This window comes from Galeopterus variegatus, unplaced genomic scaffold, assembly GCF_000696425.1.
Source record: "Galeopterus variegatus unplaced genomic scaffold, G_variegatus-3.0.2 Scaffold4090, whole genome shotgun sequence".
Classification (NCBI taxonomy): Eukaryota; Metazoa; Chordata; class Mammalia; order Dermoptera; family Cynocephalidae; genus Galeopterus; species Galeopterus variegatus.
The window spans coordinates 76616-101047 of NW_007730201.1; the positions used below are offsets into that span (position 1 = coordinate 76616).

Here is a 24432-nt window from a genome sequence, read left to right on the forward strand (position 1 = left end):
ATGGTTCACTCTGGGGGAAGACAGCCGCCATGTTGTGAGGACACTCAAGCAGCCCCATGGAAAGGCTCCAAGTGGTCAGGACCCAAGGGCTCCAACCAACAGCCATGCGAGTGGCCCGTCTTGGAACAGGACTCACCAGCCCTCATCAAGCCCTCAGCTGGGATGGTTCACTCTGGGGGAAGACAGCCGCCATGTTGTGAGGACACTCAAGCAGCCCCATGGAGAGGCTCCAAGTGGTCAGGACCCAAGGCCTCCAACCAACAGCCATGCGAGTGGCCCGTCTTGGAACAGGACTCGCCAGCCCTCATCAAGCCCTCAGCTGACTGCAGTCCCTGCAGGTAGGATGACTACAGCCTCATGAGAGACACTGAGGCAGAATCACCTGGCTAATCCCAGTCTCAAATTCCTAATTCCTGACATGCAGAAACCACGAGAGATGATAAATATTTGTTGTTTGAAGATGGTAAATTTTGGGGTAATTTGTTACACAGCAATGGAAAATTAATACAGAAAGGGAAGTGGAAGCAGCCTTGATATCCTCAGGGACACTCATCACTCTTGACTCCAGTCTTCCTGCTGTCACCTTCGCTAGAAGGGCCTTTCAGAAAAGAAAACAGATTCTGCCTTTTGGTGTGGAAACCAGAGCCATGGTGCACCAATGGGGTAGCATCAGTATCATCTGGGAATTTGTTAAAAATGCAAATTCTTGGGCTCCACCCCAAACCTGCTGAAGCAGAAAATGGAGGTAAGGCCCAGAAATCTGTGTTTCAAAAGATGTCAGAGGTTTCTGACACATACTTTCAAGAACCTCTGCCCTAGATGATCTGGTTCCCCCTTGCTCCCCACCTCTTCATCCTATATCCCACTGGTATGGTCTGAATGTTTGTGTCCCCCCAAAATTCATATGTTGAGACATAATCCTCAAGGTTATGCTGTTAAGAGGTGGAGCCTTTGGGAAGCGATAAGGTCTTGAGGGCATGGGATTAGTGCCCTTAACAAAGAGGCTTGAAGGAGCCCTTTTGCCCTTCCACCTTACACTACGAGAGGACCCAGCAAAAAGACGCTATCACTGAAGCAGAACTTGAGCCCTCAGGAGACCCTGAATCTGCTGTCACCTTGATCTTGGACTTCTCAGCTTCCAGAACTATGAGTAATAAATTTCTGTTGTTTATAAATTATCCAGTCTCAGGTATTTTCTTATAACAGCCCAAACGGGCTAAGATACCCACCATCCCTCCTTCAGCCAATTCGGCCATGGTTATGGGCTTTCTGATCCTTAAACATGCCAAACTCACTGCTGCCTCAAGGCCTTCGTCCTGGCCATTCCCCTGCCTGAAACACCCTAACTCTGCTCTTCATGTGATTGGTTCCTTCTTACCTTGCAGGCCTGAGCTCAAAATTGTTTTCCTAGAGAATCTTTCCCTGACCACCCCACCTAATGTTACCCCTTATGCCAGAAACTATCCTGTCACCCCATTTTATTTTCTTATAGCTTTTATCACTTTTGAAGTGATCTTATTTATTTCTTTATCTTGTAAATTGCCTATCTTCTTCTCTAGAATATAATCTCTAAGGAGTGGCCCTATGGGCCTTGTTCACCTCCATAACCTGGGACAATGCCTGGCATATAATAGATGTTTAATACATATTTGTTGAATGAATCTAGACCACTCTCTTGATTAACACCCTCCAGTGGCTCCCCACTGCCCTCAAGGTCAAATTGAGATGCTTCGTTGGCATTCAAGACCTCATGTCGCTGGGTTTCAGCCACCTCTGCAGCTTCCCCTCCTGACATTCCCTTTGTATCCTCTGTGCACTCCCACACTACCTACCTGAGGACCCTGAGTATGTCAGGATGGCTCAGGAGCGCTGGCCTTTGAGCATGATGTTATTTCTTACCTACTGTGACTACCTGGAAAACTCCTATTCATCCTTCAAAACCCGGCTCAAGGTCTCACCTTTGTAACTTTTCCAGAGCCCCCCACATGGAGCCCTCCATTCCTTCCACCTTCGCGACTCCCCTGCACCTTGTACAGCACTCCTGGCCCAACACCTGTCATGCTTTTTGTCTCCAGACCCCGCTTTCCTCATCTGTGGGATGTGGTTCATAAGATTCCTGCCTCGTAGGAATCTTGTGAAGTTAAACAGTTGCTATTCACAGAGTGCTTAGAATACTGCCTGACACAGAGCAAGCACTCAGCAAGCAAGCTGTTGCTCTTCTACTGCCCAAGGCTGTTCGTGCCTCTGTCTCCCCGCCTAGATGGGGAGCCCCCCGAGGGCAGGGCTGGGGCTGACTCAGCTCTGCATCTCCAGCATGTGGGATTGGGTTCAGCACACATGGACAGCCAACAAATACCTGCTGAACTAAATTGAGTTACCTGAGTAGCTCCAACTCATCTTGGCTGTCATCTCCTCTGAGAAGTCTTTCCTGACACCAAGGCAGGCTAGGGGCCTCTTCTGCATTTCCAGCTGTCTGTGATCATTCCATCTCAACCCTTATCTCGCCACATTGCCCTTATCTGTTTATTTGCTTGTCTTTTCTTCTAGGCTGTGAGCTCCATGAGGGCAGGGTCTATGTGGAATCCACATTTATCTCCCCACAGTTTGACAAATAAACGAACAAATCCATACCATAAAGGACTTGCAGTTATTCCCAAGTTGGAGAAGGTCCTGAGATCAGGATTTATATGATGGGCTCCTCTGGCAGCTGACTACACAGGGGACAGTATTTCTTAATCAGGGACAGTTGGAAGGGTCCTTAAGTTTCCACATCAGCCATGTAGCTGAGATTGGTAGAGCTTGTGACTGTCAGAGCCAGCTGGCTATAGTCTGGTGAGGGTGAGTGTATTAGAGGCCTCTTCATGAGCCACCGCAAGGTCAAGGGACCCAGGAGACAAGAGGAGAAGCTCAGCCCCTGGCACCCCCAGGGGTCCTGTCCCTGCTCACCAGTCCTCTGGGGACTCATGCACTCTTGAAAAGTCAATTTCCTGCCCCCAGAGCATGTTCTAATAAAAAACATCATCGTCTTAGATTGGAAAATACTGTCTGAACAGGTGGGTGTTTCTCCCTGGGAGAAAAGTACGGGGTTTTTACACTAAGAAACCATTAAATGCTCTGATACCAGAGCCCCCACCCCACCCTTGGCACGGACATCTCACAAGCCTTGTACTCACAGATTCACATTGCATGCACATACACACCCTATAGTGTGTCTCCAAGTTGTGTCCATTTTCTTACAACCTTGCACACTCTCAACAGTGTTGTGCAGAAACCTGCACATACAAGCACAATTCTAAACCCTTGCACACATATTCACAAAGGTACACACCCTATAGTGTGTCTCCAAGTTGTGTCCATTTTCTTACAACCTTGCACACTCTCAATAGTGTTGTGCAGAAACCTGCACATACAAGCACAATTCTAAACCCTTGCACACATATTCACAAAGACAACTTCACATGCAACCACTATTAGTTAAAGATAATCGTGGATTGGCATTAAGCTCACAAACATAACCAGCTGACCCTGCACACTGCACATTATAGACTCAATCCTGGGCACAATCTCAGACAATTGTATAATCACAAACTCCTACAGCCTAACTCCCAAACAATCCTGCTCATTCATGTGTGCGTGCACACACACACTCACCCTTTCCTTGTGGTCACATGACACACCCTCCCACGGCAAGGCAAAGAATACCACAGGCAGGAGGCTGAGAAGGAAGGGGTCTGAAATGAGTGAGTCTGGGATGCTGGGGCCCTACCGTTCAGCACAGTTGTCCTGGCAACGGAAGACGGTCATCTTTTTGTAGTCAAAAAAGGACACGCCTCGAAGGGCCCGACTCTGGGTGTCATCCAGGTAGCAGCCGATGTACTTGGCTTTGGAGAAAGGAAAAAGTCAGATGTGGCTGGTGACAAAGCTGAAAGGGTTACAGGAGGAAGCTTCACCAGGGTGCCTCTGGCTGCATGGCTTTGTTGACATTTTGGTACCAATTCCTTCCTCTGGGCAGAAACAGGAGAGATTAAAAGTCATGTACCTTGGCAGGACCTAGTTCAATCAGGGCAGTAGAGTTCAGGGGCTGTGGGCCCTGCAGGCCTACAGGAGGAAGGAACCCTTCTGTGGTAAGGGCTGCAGCCAAGCCCTGGGGGTCTTCTGGTGACAATTGGGCATCCGGAACCCAAGCCAAGCCCATTCCCTAAGTACCAAACAGAACTTCCTATTTCTCCCAGAATGAGACCCATATTAGGACAGCTTTAAAGGGCTTGACATTCTCCAGCCTGTTACCATTCTACAGGCTGCCTCAAGATATTTATTTTTCTTTGGAAAGCACACTGGACTCAGACAGCTCCAGGTCTGGGTCCTCATTTCACTCTGGTTACTCCGTAGCACAGGCCTGCTGAGTGTAGGCCAGTTAACCTCTCAGAGGCCCCTTTTTCATTGTAGTGGAGATAAAAATACCAATCCAGTGAGGTTAAAATGGAATTATCTGTTTAAATCCTTCTGTCCTAGTGTCATATAACAGGCACAAAATTAAGGTGAGTAGAATAAGGAACAAAGCTATGTAAAGTACTTTACAGTTTGCCTCTATTACAGGCCAAGTGAATGCTTCTGTCTAAAGGGAAGTTTTAAAATATGTAAAACAACCATCAATTATAAACCATACACTTAGTTTCCTTAATGTAGTAAACATTTTGCTGTACTTCATGGTAAACAGTAACTCTCATACACAAAGACAGCACTTTACAGTTTATAAGGTCTTTTCCCATATGTTCTTAAAATTAGGACTATGATTGTGATTATTACTTGGACACACACTTCGGTCAGTGCTATCCACATTTTGTCTCATCGAATCTTTACAATGTCTCATTGAATCTATTCCCATTCTACGCAGATGAGGGAACTAAAGCCCAGAGGCTAAGTCACTCGCTGAAGGAAACGCAGCTTGCATGTGTGAAGCTGGAGCTGGACCGAGCAATCTGGCTCCAGAGTCCAGCTTCTGAGCCACTTCTCTCTTGAACTGGGGGATCTTTGCACTGTCCCATGTGAAGAGGAAAGCACTGGTGTTCTCAAACTCTTTTTTAGATGATTGAACAGAGGCCCAGAAAGGTGAAGCGGGCTGCCTGAGACCCACAGCAAATTGGCGGTGAGCAAAGATTTAAATCCCAGTCTTAGGGACCCCCAAACCAGTGCTCTTTATACTATTCCACTTAGAAGTAACTGGACATTGGATCAAGGATCTAGCCAGCCCTCGGAATTAAATGGCCTTCATAGGAATGACTGTGGAAAACACTAAATGCCACTTGCTTGCTTTCCCTGGCTAGGCTGCTGTCTAGTTTAAACTGTGGGCTTCTTTCCCCCCTTCCTTGTGGTCGAGGGCGGGGTCTAGCAGAGGACGATGTCTCATTACCAAGCAATTGTGCCCCTTGATGCTGCCCTGCTAAGTGCAGTATTTGTCAGCCCCGCTGGAGATGTGCCTTGACCTGATCACCTTGGATTTCTTTCATAAGACAGAGGTTATTTGCTAGACTAAGAACAGTCCATCTCTAAAAGAAACATTGCCTCCCAGGAGCAGGCACATCAGACAGTGACAGCTCTGGAGAAGCCCACGTCTTGTCTCTGTGCTTGTTCAACAAGGTGTGCCCCTCCTATCACAGGTGGAATCCCAGCCGTGTGACTTGGGGCAGGGACGCTTTTGCAGCTGAGCTGGGAGAGAGCACTTCATGGGCCATGCCGGTGAGGGCTTCACACTTTTGCTTCAGTAGATCAATAGAGGACTGAGTATCCAAGGATGCATTAGAGGATGGGCAGGAGGAGGAAAAACAGGAAGTTGGAGGGAGGGAGAGAAGGCAGAAAGGGAAGGAGGGAGGACGGGAAGAGGGGAGGGAGGGAGGGGGAGGGAAAGGTTGGTTTATTTTGGCAGCATGAAGTCTTTGTCATCAGACAGCAGATTGTGTGTGTGTGTGTGTGTGTGTGTGTGTGTGTGTGTGTGTGTGTGAGAGAGAGAGAGAGACAAAACCACAATGTATTGAATACCTATTATGCTGTGTGTGTGAGAGAGAGAGAGAGAGAGACAGAGAGAGAGAGAGACAGAGAGAGAGAGAGACAAAACCACAATGTATTGAATACCTATTATACACTGTCTACCTTACTAGGAACTGTGTCTCTTATTTTTTTTTGTTTAATTCAATCTTCACAAGCTTCTTATGAACCATTTTACAGAGGGGGAAACTGATCACAGTAACTCTTACATCTGTCTCTTTTAGAAGTGAATCTTAGTTTAGGCATATGGTATATATTCTGACTGGTAATTACTCAGGTTGTTTCTGTTTTTCCTCTTTTCTAAATGGAACTGGAAGCTATGTTATCTGCCCACGTTCTTACAGCTTGTAAATGTCTCACTTCAAATTTAAACCCAGGTCTGTCTTCCAACCATTTTACACTTGGGGAGGCTTCACTTCCTTTTGGCCCCCAGGCTTCAGGATCATAAAGAGCTGCACCAAGATCTGCAGAAGAGTGCTATGGTTTGAATGTCTCCTCCAAAACTCATGTTGAAGCTTAATCCCCATTGTGGCAGTATTGAGAAGTGGGGCCTTTAGGGGGTGATTGAATAGCGAGGGCTCTGCCCTCATGAATGAATTAATCTATACATGGATTAATGGACTAATGGGTTATCATGGGAGTGGTCTGGTGGCTTTATAAGGAGAGGAAGAAGCACATGAGGACGCTCTTGCCCTCTACCATGCGATGCCCTGCACCCCCTCAGGACTCTGCAGAGAGTCTCCACCAGGAAGAAGGCCCTGACCAGCTGTGCCCCCTTGACCTTGGAATTCCCAGCCTCTAAAAGTGTAAGAAATAAATTTCATTTCTTTATAAATTATCCAGTTTCATGTATTCTGTTATAAGCAGGAGAAAATAGACTAAGACGAGGAGGAATGCTCATGCCCCAGATATGCTGGGCTTGGAGTTGGATGTAATATGACTTTGGGTGGTCTCACCTTAGGGAGAGGGAAGGTGCATTTGGCTACATTTGGGGCAGTGGGTCATGTTAGATAAGGATTTCATAATCAAATTAGTGGTAGTAAAGCTGTACATGTGCATGTCTATATGCATGCCCACTGTGGAGTGAAGGGGTGGACTGTAGTAGGCAGTGTTTCTGCCTTCAAAGCATCCCCTCTTCCTGTTTCTCTATTACCAGACCTCAGCTGCCCTGAACAAAGGCAGAGCCAATTATACAAAAGTACTTCAAGAAGTTCATGAAAAAATAGAATTAAAATATAACACAAATCTTTCCATGAACTTTTTGAAGTACCATTGTGTTACCCATCCCACCAGCCAGTGATTGCTTCAAGGAAGAACACTTGACCTATTTGTTGAATACTTATAAGTTAAAGCTGAGAGAAAGAAATCTTCCTCTCCTGGGATATGAGGTTGGCATTCTGTAAGCAAGAGCTACCAACAACCACAATTCCTGGCACCAATGTCAGTCTATGCAGCAGAACAAACAAGCTAAGGCAGAGACAAGCAGAGGTGAGAGTTAAAGAGAAAAAAGGCCACAAATCATTTGCTTAAAAATCCAGTCCAGCAGAGTCCCTTCTGTAGTTTGGGGGCATTGCACAATGCATTTTCTTCTTTAGCTTAAGCTAGTTGGAGTTGGGTTTTTGTCCCTTGCCACCAGCGGGGCACTGACTGATACTCAAGGCTTAGTAATTTGCCTGAGTGCACCCAGACTTACTAGGGTCTCAGACCGAATCCAAGCCCAGGCCTGTCTATTTCAAAGCTCCCCCTCCTATGTACTACTCCGAATCCAGTCTTGGGTGGAGGTATGTCCATCCTCCCCAGATAGACCTGCCCAGGAGAAGGATGACAGTATGAGGGTCCTCTGGGAGAAGAGCTGGCATTTGACCACAGTCCTTCCCCAAAGCCTGGGCTATTATATGCTGTGCTACCCCCACCCCCACCCTCCCACCAAGCCAGGCATCAGGCTGAGACACCCCAAACGACAGGTGCTCAAAGACTTGTTGAATGAACAGATGATCCTCCGTTTCCTTGTCTGTCAGTGGGACGGAGAGGAAGACCCACGGTCCTTCATTAATGCTTTGGAGAACATGGGTGCGTTGCACATCGTGTCCTGATGAATGGGCTGAGCTCCAGGCCAGGATATGAATATGGAGTCAGTTTTCTCTCTGTCCTGGGCAAGATCTGGTGACCCCCTTTCACACTGACTGTCAGTGCAGGCTGCGACCAACACAACTATCGTCCCTGTCGTAAGAGTTTTATCACAAGCTGAGTTCATGAGTGTGGTTACTGCCAGCCCTCTAGCATCCTCTTCTGCCATTTTCCCAGGGTCCCACCTTTAAATCCTGCTGTGGTGGCAGAATCTCTCAGAGACAAGGGGGAGGTCAGGTATGTAAAACAGGGACAAAATCACAGGCCACTTGGGGGTGGATTATCACACAATTTGTCAGCTCACCTCTGCAGAGATCCAAATACTGCTGAAATGGCAAAGTCACCCCGGCTGACTTTGGGAGATTTATCTCAAGCACAGAAACCAGCATCTGAAAAGAACCCTCCTGGTGTTTTTTTTTTTTTTTTTCCTTTCCTTTCCTTTTTTCTTTTGCTCCAATTAATCTTTTCATGAAATTTTGCTCTCTCTGATAGAGGTAATTTGTTAAAAGGGTGGCTAGACAAGAACTAATTTGCATGCTTCTTGTGCATTGTTCATGAATAGATTAACAAACAGAAGCCTCACACTGTACCAGAGTCAACCAGATCTGGGTTTGAATCCTGAGAATGACTCTGAAGTAGCCTTGAAACATTACTCAAGCTCTAGGAGGTACAGTCTCCCATTTGAAAAGTGGGAACAACAGCCCTAGCAGTGGTGTTATGAGTTGAATTGCGAACCCCACCCCCCAAAAAAGATACGTTGAAGTCCTAACCCCCAGTACCTCAGTGTGTGGCCTTATTTGGAAATAGGGTAAGTGCAGATGAAATTAAATTATGAGGTCAAACTGACGTAGGGTGGGTCTCAATCCAATGTGACTGGTGTCCCTATAAGAAGATGGCCATGTGAAGACACAGAGACATAGAAGAATGCTATGTGAGAAGGACGCACAGACTGCAGCAGTACAGATGCAGGCCAAGGGATGCCAAGGATTGACAGTGACACCAGAAGTTGGGAGAAAGGCATGAAACAGATTCTCCCAACGAGCGTTTGAAAGTGCACAACTCTGCCAACACCTTGAGTTTGGGCTTCTGGCCTCCAGAACTGTGACAGAATAGATATCTGTTGTTTTAAGCCACCCAGTTTGTGGTACTTTGTAATGGCAGCTGTAGGAAACTAATGCAAAGAGTATTGTCAAGACTGAAATAAGTAAGATCAGTCTATGCATTGAGCCTAGCACTGGGGAGAAAGGCATGAAACAGATTCTCCCAACGAGCGTTTGAAAGTGCACAACTCTGCCAACACTTTGAGTTTGGGCTTCTGGCCTCCAGAACTGTGACAGAATAGATAACTGTTGTTTTAAGCCGCCCAGTTTGTGGTACTTTGTCATGGCAGCTGTAGGAAACTAATGCAAAGAGTATTGTCAAGACTGAAATAAGTAAGATCAGTCTATGCATTGAGCCTAGCACTGGATAGAGACTCAAGAAAGTTACTCTTATGCTGGGGATTCTCTGCACCCTGGAAGGTGGTCCCTCAACATGACCTCTCTAGTACTGTCTGAGTTTCCTTGTGCAGGAGATGGAAATTCCTGCTCACATCTAGGTACCCCTGGGGCAGAAGGGACACACCATTCACTTTGGTCAATGCCTATGGATCCCACACACTCAGCTTAACCATCTCCTCCCCCAGGAAGCTGGTTCTGATACACACCAATGACTGGATGGGGTCTCTTCCTTGGGGTCCTAGAGCCTCAGGCCATCACTTTTCTAAATAGTTTTCCTATCCATTATTTTTTCAAAATGGAAATAATTTTGACTCACTGTGGAAGCACTGTTAATAAGATGAAGAAGTGTTTTAATGGGAAAAAGCACAATACAATACATACAAAATATATGCCTTGGAAATGCACACATAAAGGAAAAAGACAGGAAGATAATACACCAACAGTGACTGTCATTGGGTGGTGGGATTCTGCACCATTTTTATTTCCATCTTTTTTTTTTTGGTGTGTTTTAATTTTTCTACAATCAACAGTGACTGTCATTGGGTGGTGGGATTCTGCACCATTTTTATTTCCATCTTTTTTTTTTGGTGTGTTTTAATTTTTCTACAATGAGCATGTGTGACTTTGATAATGGGGAACAAAGTTATTTTTTGAAAATATAATTTATCCTTTTAGCTGCCTATCTTCCTCCAAGGTGCTGTGAATAGCTCTTAGAGGGAAAAACTGTGCTTGAATCATTTCTGTGTCTGCACCTCCCAGCACAGAGCTGGGCACATAGGAGGCATGTAAAAAATATAAGATGAATGAATGAACAAGTGGAGTTGGTATTGTATATTTTAAGAAAGATAGTATAGTTCATTGGTTAAGAATAAGGGCTTTGGACACAGACAGAATTGGGTTGAAGTCTGCTTTGCCTCTTAGCAGCTGTGTGACATTGGGCAAGTAACTTAACCTCTCTGAGCCTCTGTTTCTTCATCTATGAAATGAGGCTCAATAATTTCTATGTGATGTGAGGCTGAAAGGAGAGCACAGACGCACAGTCCCTGACATAGAGCAGACCCCCAATAACCTGCAGCCACTGAACCTTCAGCTAGAGGAGATGGGGAGTGGGTGCCCCTGCTTTCCCCTCCAAACATACACATTAAATCTCCCCATATCCTCCTTCACAGCCAGGCCAAGCCCTTCTGTAATCCAAGGGAGACAGAAACAGCACAGGCTTTGAAGTCAAACTGGGTTTGGTTCCTGGCTCTGCCCCAGACTAATTGTGTGGTCTTAGGCAAGTCACATTACCTCTGTGCACTTCTGTTTTTTTCTGCAAAATTACAGTATTAATAATAATAGCTGGCACATTTTAAATACTTGTGGCATGCCAAACTCTGTGCAAGCACTTTCTGTATACTGAGAAGTGAGGTGGTGTAGCAATTAAGATTCAGGTGTAAGACTCAAACCACCTGGGTCCAAATACTGGTTTACTCCCTCCCTCCAGCTGGGTAACCTTGGGCAACTGACTTAACCTCTCTGTGCCTGAGTTCCCTCCCTATAAGATGGAGTTAGTAACAGTGTCTACCTCACTGGATTGCTATGAGCATTATGTGATGTAGCAGATGTAAAGTGCATAGAACAGTGCCCAGCACTTAGAGAGGACACAACTGATTTACATTATGTAGTCATCACCGCAGCTATCTGGTGTTAAGTACTTTTCTTTTCCAGGAGAAAACTGCATCTCAGAGAGGTGAAGTGGCCTGCTCAAGGCTGCACAGCCAGCAAGTTGCAGAACTGGGATTTGTACTCTGATTTGGTTGCTCAAAGTACAGGTTCTCACACGGCTGTGTGAGGTATAGGACTTAGCGAGGTGACTAGCACATTGTAGGTATCAGTTGTGCCCAGGAATGCAGACTTCCTGCCCAGCCTCAGTCCAGCCTGGGTGCAACTCCTCTCATCTCCCTTGTGGTCCTTGATGGGCTGCGAATCCTCTACAGCTCAAGACCCACACCACTGCATCAAGCAGAGCCCTCACCAGCTTTGGAGAAAACCAAATGAGTGGAGTGTCAGGTCAGAGAAGTGTCTCATCTTTATTAGCATTAATCTAATATGTTGTCTTTCCTCGCTCAACTACGAATAAGTTAATCAAGGACAGGCTGGATTTGTGTTTTCTTAATAACACCATCTGATTCCAAATGCTGCCTGCTGAGAGCTCCAGGCTCAGGGCTACTTTCTTATTTTCTCTTCCTTTTCTCTTTGCATTTTATAAAATATATAAGATTGCTGGGCTGGGGGTGGGGGGTAATTAGCATGGTATAGAAGAAGGCTCATAACCTTTGGAATTAAACAGACCTTGTTTTAAAGCTCAGTTCCTCCACTAGTTACCTGTGTAACCCAGGGTAAGTGATTTCTCTCTGAGTCTCAGTTTTACCATCTGTGAAAGGGGATAACAATATTCTCTAACTTATTGAGTTGTGACAATTAAATAAGGCAATGAAACACTTATAGCATGATCTAGCCCATAATGATCATTCAATAGATATTAGCTATTATTCCTGCTAGTAATAATGACAGCAACTATTGCAACCTATTATTATGAGCCAGAAGATGTGATAAGCATTCTACATCTATCATTTTATTCAGACAATATATGAAAAGCAAATAGAACAGTGGCTGGCATAAAGTAGGTGCTCAAGAAATGGTAATCTTTGTCATTAGTAGTAGTGGTGGCAGAATTTCATCCTCACAATAAATGAGGAATATGGTGCTGCTGTAACATGAGAGGTCTTCAGAATGTTCATGGAGAGATTTTTTATTAACTCTTAATTCTGTTTTTCCACGAACTTTTTGAAGTAACCTCATATGTATCAACTCTGCCACGAGGGATTCATATTCTATCAGGGGACCTGGGTGAGCACAGGCAATTACCATTCATATAAGGTAGCATAAAGGAGGAGCATTTGATCAAGCCTGAAGCGGGGTCAGGGACAATTTCCTGGAGGTGAGCAAAGCTGAGAGTTGGAGGAAGAGTAGAGCTGCGGAGGTACTGCAGGCAGAGGGATAATCATTCATTTATTCATCCATTCAACAAGTCGGTATTGAACACCATCTTTGTGCCAGGCGCTGCCCCAGGTTCTGATGGAACACAGACCAACAGGACATGCAACAACCCTGTCCTCCAGGAGCCGACAGTCTAGTAGAGGAGGCAGACTATAAACAAAGAAGCGAACACATAAACAAGATGCTTTGAGATGGTGGTAAGTGCTGTGACAAAAATACATCCGGGGAATGTGGTCGTGACTGCGTGGGAAGTGGGGCCACTGGAGTTAGAAATCTATGGGAAGGCAGGGTTTGACTAGAGACTAAAAGGAAAGGAAGAAGGGAGCCATGCAAAGATCCGGGAGAACAGCATCTCGGGTGGGAGAGACTATGTATACAGAGAGCCTGAGGCAGGAACGGGCTTGGTGTGTTCAATGAACAGCAAAAGGACAGCGGGGTTGAGTGTGGTGAGGGAGTAGGGAATGTTACAAGGTGAGGATGGAGAGGTGGGTCACGGCAGGGAGTCTGGAATTTGTCCCGAGTGTGATGGCAGCATATCCGGAGGTGCAGGCATGTGAAAACGCTGGGGCTTTCAAAGGACCAGATGGAGTTTGGAGTGGCTGGGGTGAGAGGCAGCTTCGTGAGTGGAGAAGTTCGAGAAAAAAGACACATCTTAAGTTTTTCATCAGTGCAGTACCTCACGCCTCACCTGTGCCTACAACATGGGCTCCCTTCCCCAGGTAGATGCCACGAGCATTTCCCAAACAGCTCTAAGAACCTACTCAGTACTATGCATTGTGCTAGGTGCTTTCATAACTGTTGTCTCATTGAAATCTCAGGAGCAGGCTGGAAGGAAAGAATTGTTATCCCCATTTTACAGATTTCAAAACTGAGGTGTGAGAAGCCACTTGCATGGGCCACAGGGCTGGAATATGAATCCAAGTTCTCTGATCTGTCCTGCCACCTCCCGCCTTTTCCTTCACCTTCCTATGAACATTGGGTTCTTGAAGAAGCAGAAGTCTAGGAAATCCTGAGGGTGGGAAGGTAGGTTCTTCTGAATGGTTCCTGAGCCAGGTGCAGGCTGGGATTGACAGGGGGATGTGCTCCAGGATGAGTCCCCTCCATCATCCCCACTTTTCCCATGGTGGGAGAACGGGTTTTCTGTGAGTTGAATCACAATGTAAGTATGTATAACATGTGGCAGGGAACACAAAGGCTATCGAGGTTTTCCCTCTGCCTTGATTGGCAGTTTATTCTCCCAAACCATCTGGCCCAGATTCCTGAAATGTCCATTCGTGTTAATCACATTAATTGCAGGGGTTGCGGGTTCCTCCCCAGCATGCTGGTCAGATGGGTGGGTGCCAATGGACTGTGGGAGACAGTCATAGGGCCAAGCATTCGGGCCAGATGGATCTGATTTAAACTCCACTGCTGTCACTGACCTGCTGTGTGGCCTTGAGCAAGTGTCCTCCCTTCCTTAAGCCTCAGTTTTCACTCCTGTTAATTGGGCATAGGATCATAGAGGCCTTGTCCAAACCCATGAGGTGTAGTAAAAATAAAATAAGGTAATGTACTCACAAAGAAGAGCCCTATTTGACTGTGAAAGGCTGAGAAATGTAACGGAATATGACCAGGGCAATAGCGTCCCCTCGGAACCATCACTGAGGGACCCAGCATGGTGGACTGAGAGATAGTTTGGTGGAACAGAAGCTCTGAAACTTAGTGGTTATGTAATCTTGGGCTCTCGGTGCCTCAGTTTCCTCCTCTTTAAAATGGAATTGTGGTCATATTTCAATACATGTAAAGTGCTTAGAACAGCACCTGGTCCACAGCAAGTACTCAATAAATGCTAAATGCTGGCTCTTTTTATTCTCATGGGTAATTAACAAGAACTGAAAAAGGCTACAGGGGAAGGTCAGACTTTGAGCTTTAATAGATGCGGGATTCAAATCCAAACTTGCCTTTGTAAAAGCTGTGTGACCTTGGGCAAGTTACTTAATCTCTCTGAGCTTCAATTTTCTCCTCTTTGGAATGGAGATGATAATGAAACCTGCTACACATGTATAGCTATGACTGCGTGACAGCTGGTCCCTACTACACTCTGGAAACTGCGGGCTGCCATTCAGTTATGACCCTTCCCCTCCCTGCTCCTCAGCCCGCTCCATGTTCAGATGTTCCCTGCTCTTACCTCTCTCCTCCTCCTTCTCCCGGACGACCCTCCCTTTGAGGGCTCGGCTCCAGGCTCCACCGTAGTCGCCCGGCTTGGCTCTCTCGCCATCCTTGCCCTTGAACCAGGGTCCGTACCTGCGGGCAATGCTTGAGGCTTCGCCCGTGTCCCGGAAGCCTCTGCCCAGATGCAAGTCGCCCAAGAAGGGCAGCTCGGCGCCCTCGGCAGGGCCCCCTGCAGCGGGGTTGGCCTGGTTCTGGGAGACGGCGGGCTGGCCCACGAAGCCAGAGTGAAGGAAGACGAGGCTCCCGGCCGTCAGGTAGAGTGCCAGGAAGGTAAAGAAGCGCACAGGTTTCCGGCGGAAGTACCGCTGGAATTTGAACCAGAGCTTGGCCATAGTGGGATCATTCCGGACTGGCTCTCTGGAGCTTGGCAGGGAGCTCAGGAGGAGATGCAGGGGGTCTGGTTTCTCAAGCTGCCCTTAGGGATGGAACTCCTGGGGGTCCTCAGTCCTATTCCCTCTGCAAAGGTGAGTGCCAAGTCCAGAGGGGAAGGGGCAGTTCAGTGCTTGGCTGAGGCCAAGAGAAAGGAGGACTGAGCTTAACAGCCTTTCCAAAGTCAAAGGCAGCTTCTCTGGTCCAAGAAAGGGAATTTGAGGCTCAGGACACCCAGGAGTTGGTCCCATTTTCCTACATCTTGTTCTTCACTTCAGAGAGTTCCTGAAGAACCTTGGAAATGGCAATTGGAGGAGGATTCTGATGATCGCCAGAAGCTGCAGCTCACTTCGCTCCCTTTCTCAGCTCCTCAGGCCCATCAGAAATGGACTATTTCACTGGGGGCCTTGTTTCTGGCATCTTCCTCATCTGGGGACCAAGCTGGGCATGCCTGCCTCGTGGGGACAGATGCTGGCGGGCCTCCATCTGGTCACGCCTCAGATCTCAGGGCTGCCACCTGCAAAACAGCACAGACACAGGCGTTAGAAGCCCCTTTGGTGCAGCGCAGAACTCAGAGTGTCCTTGAGCGTCCTCTAGGCGGATGCAGAGGCCCAGAGAGGGGAGGAACCCACCGATGGCACAAAGCACTTTAGGGTCAGTGCTGGATAGAAGTCCAGGCCCAAGCCTTCTAGAACACTGCCGTTTCCTTTAAACCAAACTGGGAATTTGGGGGCTTGCATCCTACTGGGCCCTAGTTTTGGGACAAACTTCATCTTGGACAAGCAGAGGTTCTTATAGGCTGGCGGTATACTTTGCCTCAAACTTCCTATGTTTGCCAAATATACACTGACTAGTGGGTTACCTTAAGTCCAAAAAGTACTTCCTAGTTCTGAACTACCTGCTGGACCTGGCTGTTACTGAACCAGACCAAATTTCTTTCTTTCTTTCTTTTTTTTTCCTTTTTGTCGTGTCCGGTAACGGATCGCAACCCTCGGTGTTGCGCCCGCACCTCGCTCAGCCAGTGAGCGGGAACCGGTCTGTATGTGGGATCCGAACCCTCGGCGGGAGCACCGCCGCACTCCCAAGCGGCGCACTGTAGCAGTGCGCCACCGGGCCGGCCCAAGACCAAATTTCTTTATTTAGTTTTCCCTGAGAAATGTTTAGTGAGACGTAGTATATCTCACTATGTACCAGGTGCTGTCCTAGGTGCTGGAGATAAAGCTGTGAACCGGAGAGACAAAATCCTTACCTCACATTCTAGTGGGAGAAATCAAATCCATAGCCCCTTTCCTCTATCCGAGGAAGGAAAGTAGGATTACTCAGCAACACATCCATTCATTCAGTATTTACTGAGTGCCTAGTGTGCGTCCAGCTTTGTGCCAAGCCCCCTGCATGTATTTATTCTTCCCAGCATTCCTGTGAAGGGTAACTATTTTCCCATATTACAGATGAGAAAACTGAGGCCACACAGTTGGTGAGTAGCAGAGCTGGGATTCGAATCCAGGACTGTCCAAATCCAAAACCATAGTTCTTTTTTTTTTTCTCTCTTTTTGTCTTTTTTCGTGACCAGCAACGGATCGCAATCCTCAGTGTCGCCCCCGTACCGGACCGGGACCAGCAACGGGATCGCAGCCCTCGGTGTTGCTCCCGCACCTCGCTCAGCCAGTGAGCGGCTGGTCTGTACGTGGGATCCGAACCCTCGGCGGGAGTGTCGCCACGCTCCCAAGCGGCGCACTGTAGCAGTGTGCCACCGGGCCGGCCCCAAAACCATAGTTCTTAAACATTGTTTTCAGCCAGTGAGCGGCTGGTCTGTACGTGGGATCCGAACCCTCAGCGGGAGTGTCGCCACGCTCCCAAGTGGCGCACTGTAGCAGTGTGCCACCGGGCCGGCCCCAAAACCATAGTTCTTAAACATTGTTTTCTTGACTCTGCCCTTTTCCTACATGGCCTGGACATCACTTGAACACTCAGAGACAGCCCCAAAAGCAGCAGCCCATCTCCACTGCTTCTGAATGACTGGCAGCGGCTCACCCTTTGTCAGGGTCTCTCTGAGTATGGTCTGAGCAGTATCTGATTTGGAATCACTGGGAGTGTGGTAAATGTGAAAATTCCTGAGGCAAAAATCTGTAGGTGTAACAAGGTGCCCTCAGATGATAGAAATAAGCACAAAGGGTTGAGAACCACTGCTTTATAAGAATAATACGTTCAGGATCATAAGCCAGGAGGAAAAATAGAATGTAAATTAGAAAATAAAAAGCAAACTCCATTCGGGCAATGCTATGTCATATTACCACCAGCAGGGGGCCCGGCGACAATCTTAGCCAGTGCATGGGACTCTATTTTCAGCCATGGAAGATCTGAATTGCAACAGCCCCTCCTAATCCAGATAGTGGCATGGGAGTTTAACTATGGTTCGAGGTAGAGTCTGCCATCCTATTCATTCTGGAACTAAGTACCGAGCACCTACTATGCACCAGTCACCCTCCTAGGCACTTGGAATGGACAAGTGAATAAAACAGACAAAAATCCATACTCTTTTGGTGTCAAACTATGCATCCATCCATCTATCTGTCATCATCCATCAGTCTCCCTACCTATCTGTTCATTAAGTCCTCCATCCATCCATCCACTATTGGTATATTCATCCATCCATCCATCCATCTATCCGGCTGAACTGTAGCAGACCATCCATCCATCCAATTCTCCACTCATCCAGTCATCCTTCCATTCTCCCATTCATTTAAAAATATGCTGATTGCCTACTATGTCTGTGCCTGAGATGCAGGAAATAAATAATTCAGAGTCCCTGCATTCAGAGAATTCAGTGTTGCCTGATAGAGAAAGCAATCTAAACAATTGCTATACTAAATTGACAATGATAAAACAATAGTAGATGTATGTACAGGATATAGAACAGCAATTAATATTAGCAGTTAATGTTTATTGAGTACTTATTATTTGCCAGACTGCTCTACACACATAAAAACTCTGATTTAATTCTCATAACAATTCTATCAGGAAGATCCATATCTATTTTTACAGAGAAGGGGAATGAGTATCAGAAAGATTAAGTAACTTATCTGGGGTCACACAGCTGGTAAGTGGAAGCTAGGTTGTACACCCAGGACCACCTGACTTCAATGCCTGTGTTCTTAACCACGAGTCTGTTCTGGTCTTGTATCTCTACGAAGATCAGTTGACAACTTCAGATGTATGCCCAGAAAAGAGCCCTTACACATAAGCTCCCAGACTTCGGCTTAAAATATCAGTGGGTCTTTGGGCACTGGGGTGAGAAGCCCAGGAAGGTGGGAGCCTGGGGAAGTGATGATCTGTAACTGCCTGGGGGGATTATAGAGGACTTCCCCAGAGAGGACTCTTTGGGTTGGCAGGTCTTTCAAACAGAGTCAAAGGTCTTAGAAAAGGAGTCAAATGTCTCTGGTGAAAGAACAACAGGAAGACAGTCCAGGAAGGAGGAACAGCACACACAAGAGCACATCATTGGGTTGGAGGGAGCAAAGGAGCTTGGGCATGGTGGGGACGCAGCTAAGCCGTGGGCAGGAACTGGACCACTGAATGCCAAGCTCAGGATCTGGACTGTGTTCTAACAATGTGTATGGGAATCCACTGACATTTCACGGTCACATGGACACTTTACAAAGACCAGTCTGTTATCAGCCTCCAGGCAGTGGGCGGTGCTGCATGGCATTCCTTATAGATCACACATGTGCCAGCTGTTTCTGCAGCTGGGCCAGGATGAGAAAAAGCCAGCTGCCCCCAGGGGATGGGCAGCAGGACACCAGTCCTTGTGGAGGCGTTCAGGCACGAACATGGGCTCTGGAGGCAAAGTGACCTGAGCTCAATCCACCTCTTCTGCCCATCAGCTACATAACTGAGGCAAGACACCTCTTCTCACCTGTAAAGTGAGCCTACTAAGAATCTTGACTCCCTCCCCCCACAAAATATACTGCTGGGAGGACTGAATTTAAAAATTTGGGAAGAATGTCTGGCACATAGGAGATGCTCAAGAAAAGCCCTCCCACCCCCTGCCCCTCTCACGGGCACATATGAGCAGACTTTAAAGCCATTCACCACATCAGCACATTTGCTGCCGTGGAGACAGCAAAGATTTCGGCTGTTACGTTCCCTGTGGCTTTTTGCTTCTGAGGATATTTCTGAGTCTAGTCCTTTTTTTGTTGTTTCTTCCTTGTTCTTTGATATTTCAACACATCTTTCCTCTAAGTGGGTGCCAAATGGGCTTTAAGAGGATAATGAGCTCATTAGAAGCTGGCAGGGAACAGAAAGAGACAGAGGCATTGGTGGTGTGGGAAATGAAGGGGACCTTCTTGGGGGGCTGGGGGGAGTGTGTGGAGAGGGCTGTATCCTTCCCCCACTTTCAGAGCTCCCTTTCCTCTGGGGGTGGGGTGGGGTGGGGTGGGGCCCATTCACCCTCAGTAAAAGGTGACTCAGAAACACACTATTGATTTCTTTCCTCCTCTGTCTCACTTCTTCGCTTCTGCCAGTGCTAGGAGATGGTGGGGGGCTCATTTGGAGGAAGAACACTCTGGAATCTGAGCCCCATGCAGGAGGGACAGTGTCTTCAGTGTCGCTACTTTATCCCCAGCATCTGGCACATATTAGGCCCCCAAGAAACTGATGTAGGAAAGAGGTGAAAAGAGTCAGGGGACTGGCCTCCCCACAGGTATTAAACCTACAACCATAGCTCTGTGCCATGTGCCAAGTCAGGAGCCAGCCTCAGATAACTGTAAACTCAGTGCACTGGGGAGAGAGTGTCTGTGTTACTCAGTTCTGGGTGGTTCTGGGACTCAGGGGACCCTGCTGAGCCACAGTCCCATGTTCTCAAAGGAATCTCGAAGACTCTTCTGCCTCCTGTATTCATTAGCCATCTCTGCCTTGTCTCTCTCCTGCTCTGTCTCTCCAAGTCTCTCTCTATCCCTCTTTGCCTCTTTTACTCTCTCTCTCTCTCTCTCTCTCTCTCCCCAGATAGAAATTCCACCCTGGAGGGAACAGGGAAATGCAGCTATCTGCCATTCACTGAACACCTATTATATGCTGGACACTGTGGTTAAAGGTTTTACAAACACATTCTTGCATACTTCTCCCTTCCAGCAACCTGTGAGGCCTGATGGTTCTTACCAATCCATAGACTGTGTGGCTGCAGCTCCGGGTGGGGGGCACCTGTTGGACCTCGTCTCCATGTGCTCATGACATGTTGGGGATGATAATTGCATGACCATCCTCTCCTGTCACTGACAGGTGCCTTTGCCTCTCTGAGCTGCTGTTTTCTCTCTATAAAGTGAGTCAACCACAGAGTGTCCCTCCCAGGGTCATGGGGAAGGATTCAATGAGACAATCCACAGGGTGGAGTTGACTCTCCCTAAGAGCTACATATCGTGGCGTCATCCCTCTTCATTTTACATGAGACTCCTCAAGCCTCAGTTTCCCCATCTGTTGAATGTGGCAGATGACACCTACCCTCCCTCCTCCCCCACGGTCAGCGTGAGTTTCCACAGGGATGAGGATGAGAGGCCCCTTTGGTGGGAGTGGTGGTGTCTGCTTACTGCAGTTCGTGTTTCCAGCAGGAGCCTTGAAGTGTTTAAACACAGCCTATTTTTAGCACCAGCATGAACCTCTGGTGTTGAGCTGCCAAGAAAGAGATGGGTGGAGTAGAGATGCCCTGCAGGAAGGGAAAAGAAGAGGCACAGCCTGCCCTACGGCTGCCTCCCCTAGGAAGGCGTGAAAGGATGCCTCCCCCTCCCAGATCGGGGGTGGGGGGAGGTCGGGATGGAAGTCCCTGAGGCAGGAAGGAAGCTGGCCCTTCCTCCACAGCCCCCAGAACCTGACATGGGGGGCAGAGGCAGGCTGGGGGAACTGGGCAGGTCCAGGGACCAGCTGACCACCCAAGCTTGCCAAGAGGTAGCCGCTAAGAAACCAGCTTTGTGAAGGTTTGGTTTCTTCGTAGTTCTGGGTAGGAGACCCATCTGTGGAATATGCAAAAATTCAGGGAGTCCAGGCCAGAGGCAAAATTTTAGTCTTGACCTAATAATGAAAATATCAGAAGTCACTGCAGTTTATTGAGCACTTACTATGGGCCAGGTTCTGTGCTAAGCACCTTATTCCCTTTGTGCCATTTGATCATCAATAGAATCCTTTGAGGTGGTTGTTAACCTCTCTATACCTCAGTTTCCCCACCCATAGAATGAGGGAAATAATAGTATTTATCTTATAGGGTTGATGTGAGAACTAAAGGAGTTAATTCATCCATGTATGATATTAATATATATTAGGTGCAACTGTTATCTCTTATTATAATAATTTATAGAGAATGTGGTTTTGCCTGCCCAGTGCCCCATTTTTTCTGGTATAAGGACCCCATTTTCCTTTACAGAGCCTCTCCCTTATTCATTCTCAGCTCATTTGGCTTGAGTAGAATGGATTCCCCTCATCAGTTGCTGCAAACATTCTTATACCTCTCTCCTGATACATGTACACAAGAATTAATGTAGGGTACATATATACCTAGGAGTGAAATTTCTAGGTCTTCCTGTATGAACATCTTATGATTATGCTAAGAAATGCTGATTTGTTTTCCATAATGGCTGTAGTTGCAACTGCCCCCAGTAGTGTTTGAGCATTCCTGTTGCTCCAAATCCACATCCACACTTGCTGTTGTCAGCTTTTTCACTTTTGCTAGTCCAGTAGACCCGTAACAGATGTTTTATGTGCCCAACCACAGAGTTACCTTCTGAGTGGAATGCTTGTGTCTACATGTCTTTGGCTGAGGGCTTTCTCCAACACCTTGGATGGCTTTTGTGCCCATGTGCCTGGCAGGCTGGGTGTGCTAGGAATGTACATTTGAAAGCAGCTTCAACCAATGATGGATGGGAGTAGGTGTATACATGCCCCAGCTCTCTCCTTCCTCAGCCAGAATAACTCTGAGGCATGTCTTTACACAGGCTTCCTGAGTTTCTCCAGTGGGATTTAGCCCCATCCACCCTCAGTAACAGCTGACTCAAAAACACACTACTGATTTCTTTTTTTTTTTTTTTTTGTCTTTTTTCGTGTCCAGCAATGGATCGCAACCCTCAGTGTCGCGCCCGTACCAGACCGGGACCGGCAACGGGATGGCAACCCTCGGTGTTGCGCCCGCACCTCGCTCAGCCAGTGAGCGGGAACCGGTCTGTATGTGGGATCCGAACCCTCGGTGGGAGCGCCACTGCGCTCCCAAGCAGTGCACTGTAGCAGTGCGCCACCGGGCCGGCCCCACACTACTGATTTCTTTCTTCCTCTGTCTCACTTCTTCACTCAGGGAAGGACAGAAGTCAGTGTGCTCTTCATCTCTGAAATAAACTACTTACCAACGATACTGATTACTTGAAATAGACCATGGCTAATTTGACCTTATTATTAGACATGTAACATTATCCAGTTTTCTTCCCTTATAAATAAGTAATGCTGTTATAAACATTCAGCATGTAGATCTTTGTACTCATGGAAGGCAGTATTGAGCCTTTCAACAATGATGAGGCATAGGCAGGATTATACCCATTTTACAGATGAGAAAACTAAGGCTCGCAGAGATTAAATAATCTGCCCAAGCACACAGCTAGCAAGAAGTGGAGCATGAATTCAGGTGCAAAACTGTCTGAGTCTCAATGTCACGATGCAGCGGTAGCCACCAAACAGATCAGCAGGACAGCTTCTCCCTCTCTTAACCACTTAATCTCTCAGTTGAATCCCAGCCTTGATGGAAGAGTCCTTCCTGAGCTTGGAGACATGGAAGACCATGCCTCAAACACTTCTCTGGGTAGATGGACCCCCAATGTCTTTAATCAAAATTCCTTCTCTTCCTGGACAAGCCATTTGGCAAGTGGAAGATACATTGAAACAACCTGAGAAGAAATGCTATTATAAATGCCAATCTTGTAGCTTTCAGTCATGGTCTTTACGAATCCAGAATTTTATTAACCCTACGAACGCTGGGGAAGGTTTTTGCACCCACGTAGTGAGTGGACCCCCTCTGGGACACACCCTTCCACTCATGGGCGTGCCATTGTTTAATGATCCCACTGTGGCCATGATGGACATGTGGTGGTTTCCTCCAGTTTCTGGTCATTCTGTGCAAAGCTGCAATGGGCACTTCTTTACATATAGACTTACTCCCTGGGTCAAAAAAAGTGGGATTGTTGTATCAAAGATTCTGCACATTTGGGTACATATACACACAGAAAAACTGGCTCTAGGTCCCCAGCCACGGCATATGCTGCTTCTTGCACACACTTACCACACACCCAGGAAGAATCCCCTGAGTCCCCACACTTCCCTCCATTCCCAGGACGAGGACTTCCCTGCCCCTACCCAGCACTCACAGCTCATCATCCACATCCATTTTCATTTATCTTCCCCAAAACTCAAGAAAATAAATGAGAAGGCAAAGTGCCATTAGCTTAATGGCCTTTAACACCCAGCCATCTGCCATGATGTAATTAAATAAAAAAATCAGAGGGAGCATATGGTGCCCATTATAAATAAATATTAAAATTTTGTTTCCCTGGATAATGACTCCAGTGCCTCTTGCTCCATGGGCAAACTTTATGGCCATATTCACTTGTTGCTGGGCCACAGTGAACAGGAATGAGCACTGGGAGGAAAGGTGGAAAGGAGTCAGTCCTAGAGTCAGACATCCCTGCACTTGAACCTGCCTCAGGCCCATGGTGGCTGTGTGATCATCTGCCAGTAGGCTCTCTACGACTCAGTTTCCTCACCCGCAAAATAGGATCAATCCACCCAGCCTCCCTAAGTAGATAGGAGGGTTAAGTTTAAAGTACATAAAACCTTAATAATAGCATGAGCTGATATTTATTGAGCACCTACTATGTGTCAGGCATTGTTCTACATAGTAATTTATTTAATCCTTACAACAAGGATTAAATGAGAAAGGTCCCATTTGTTAGCCCCATTTTACAGATCAAAAAACTGAGGTTGAGAGAAGTTAAGTCACATGTGCAAGGTCACACGGCTAGGAAGTGGAGGAACAGAACTCGAATCTAGGCAGCCTGGCTCCAGAGCCTAAGCCCTTAACCATATGCTAAGCCTGACACAAAAGTTTCTCAAGAGATGGCCA

The 24432-nt window shown here is 47.1% G+C and overlaps 1 protein-coding gene across 1 annotated transcript in view; it reads right to left on the reverse strand.

Annotated features, from left to right (window-relative positions):
• Positions 1 to 15302, reverse strand: part of WSCD2 (WSC domain containing 2) — a 66601-nt gene extending 51299 nt beyond the window's left edge. The window contains exons 1-2 of the mRNA XM_008586732.1: positions 14878 to 15302; positions 3767 to 3881 (exon numbers count right to left, since the gene is read on the reverse strand). Of these exons, the coding sequence (XP_008584954.1) occupies positions 3767 to 3881; positions 14878 to 15253 (491 nt within the window). The 5' untranslated portion in view covers positions 15254 to 15302. The remainder of the gene's footprint in view (positions 1 to 3766; positions 3882 to 14877) is intronic.
• Between the last annotated feature and the right edge of the window lie 9130 nt (positions 15303 to 24432).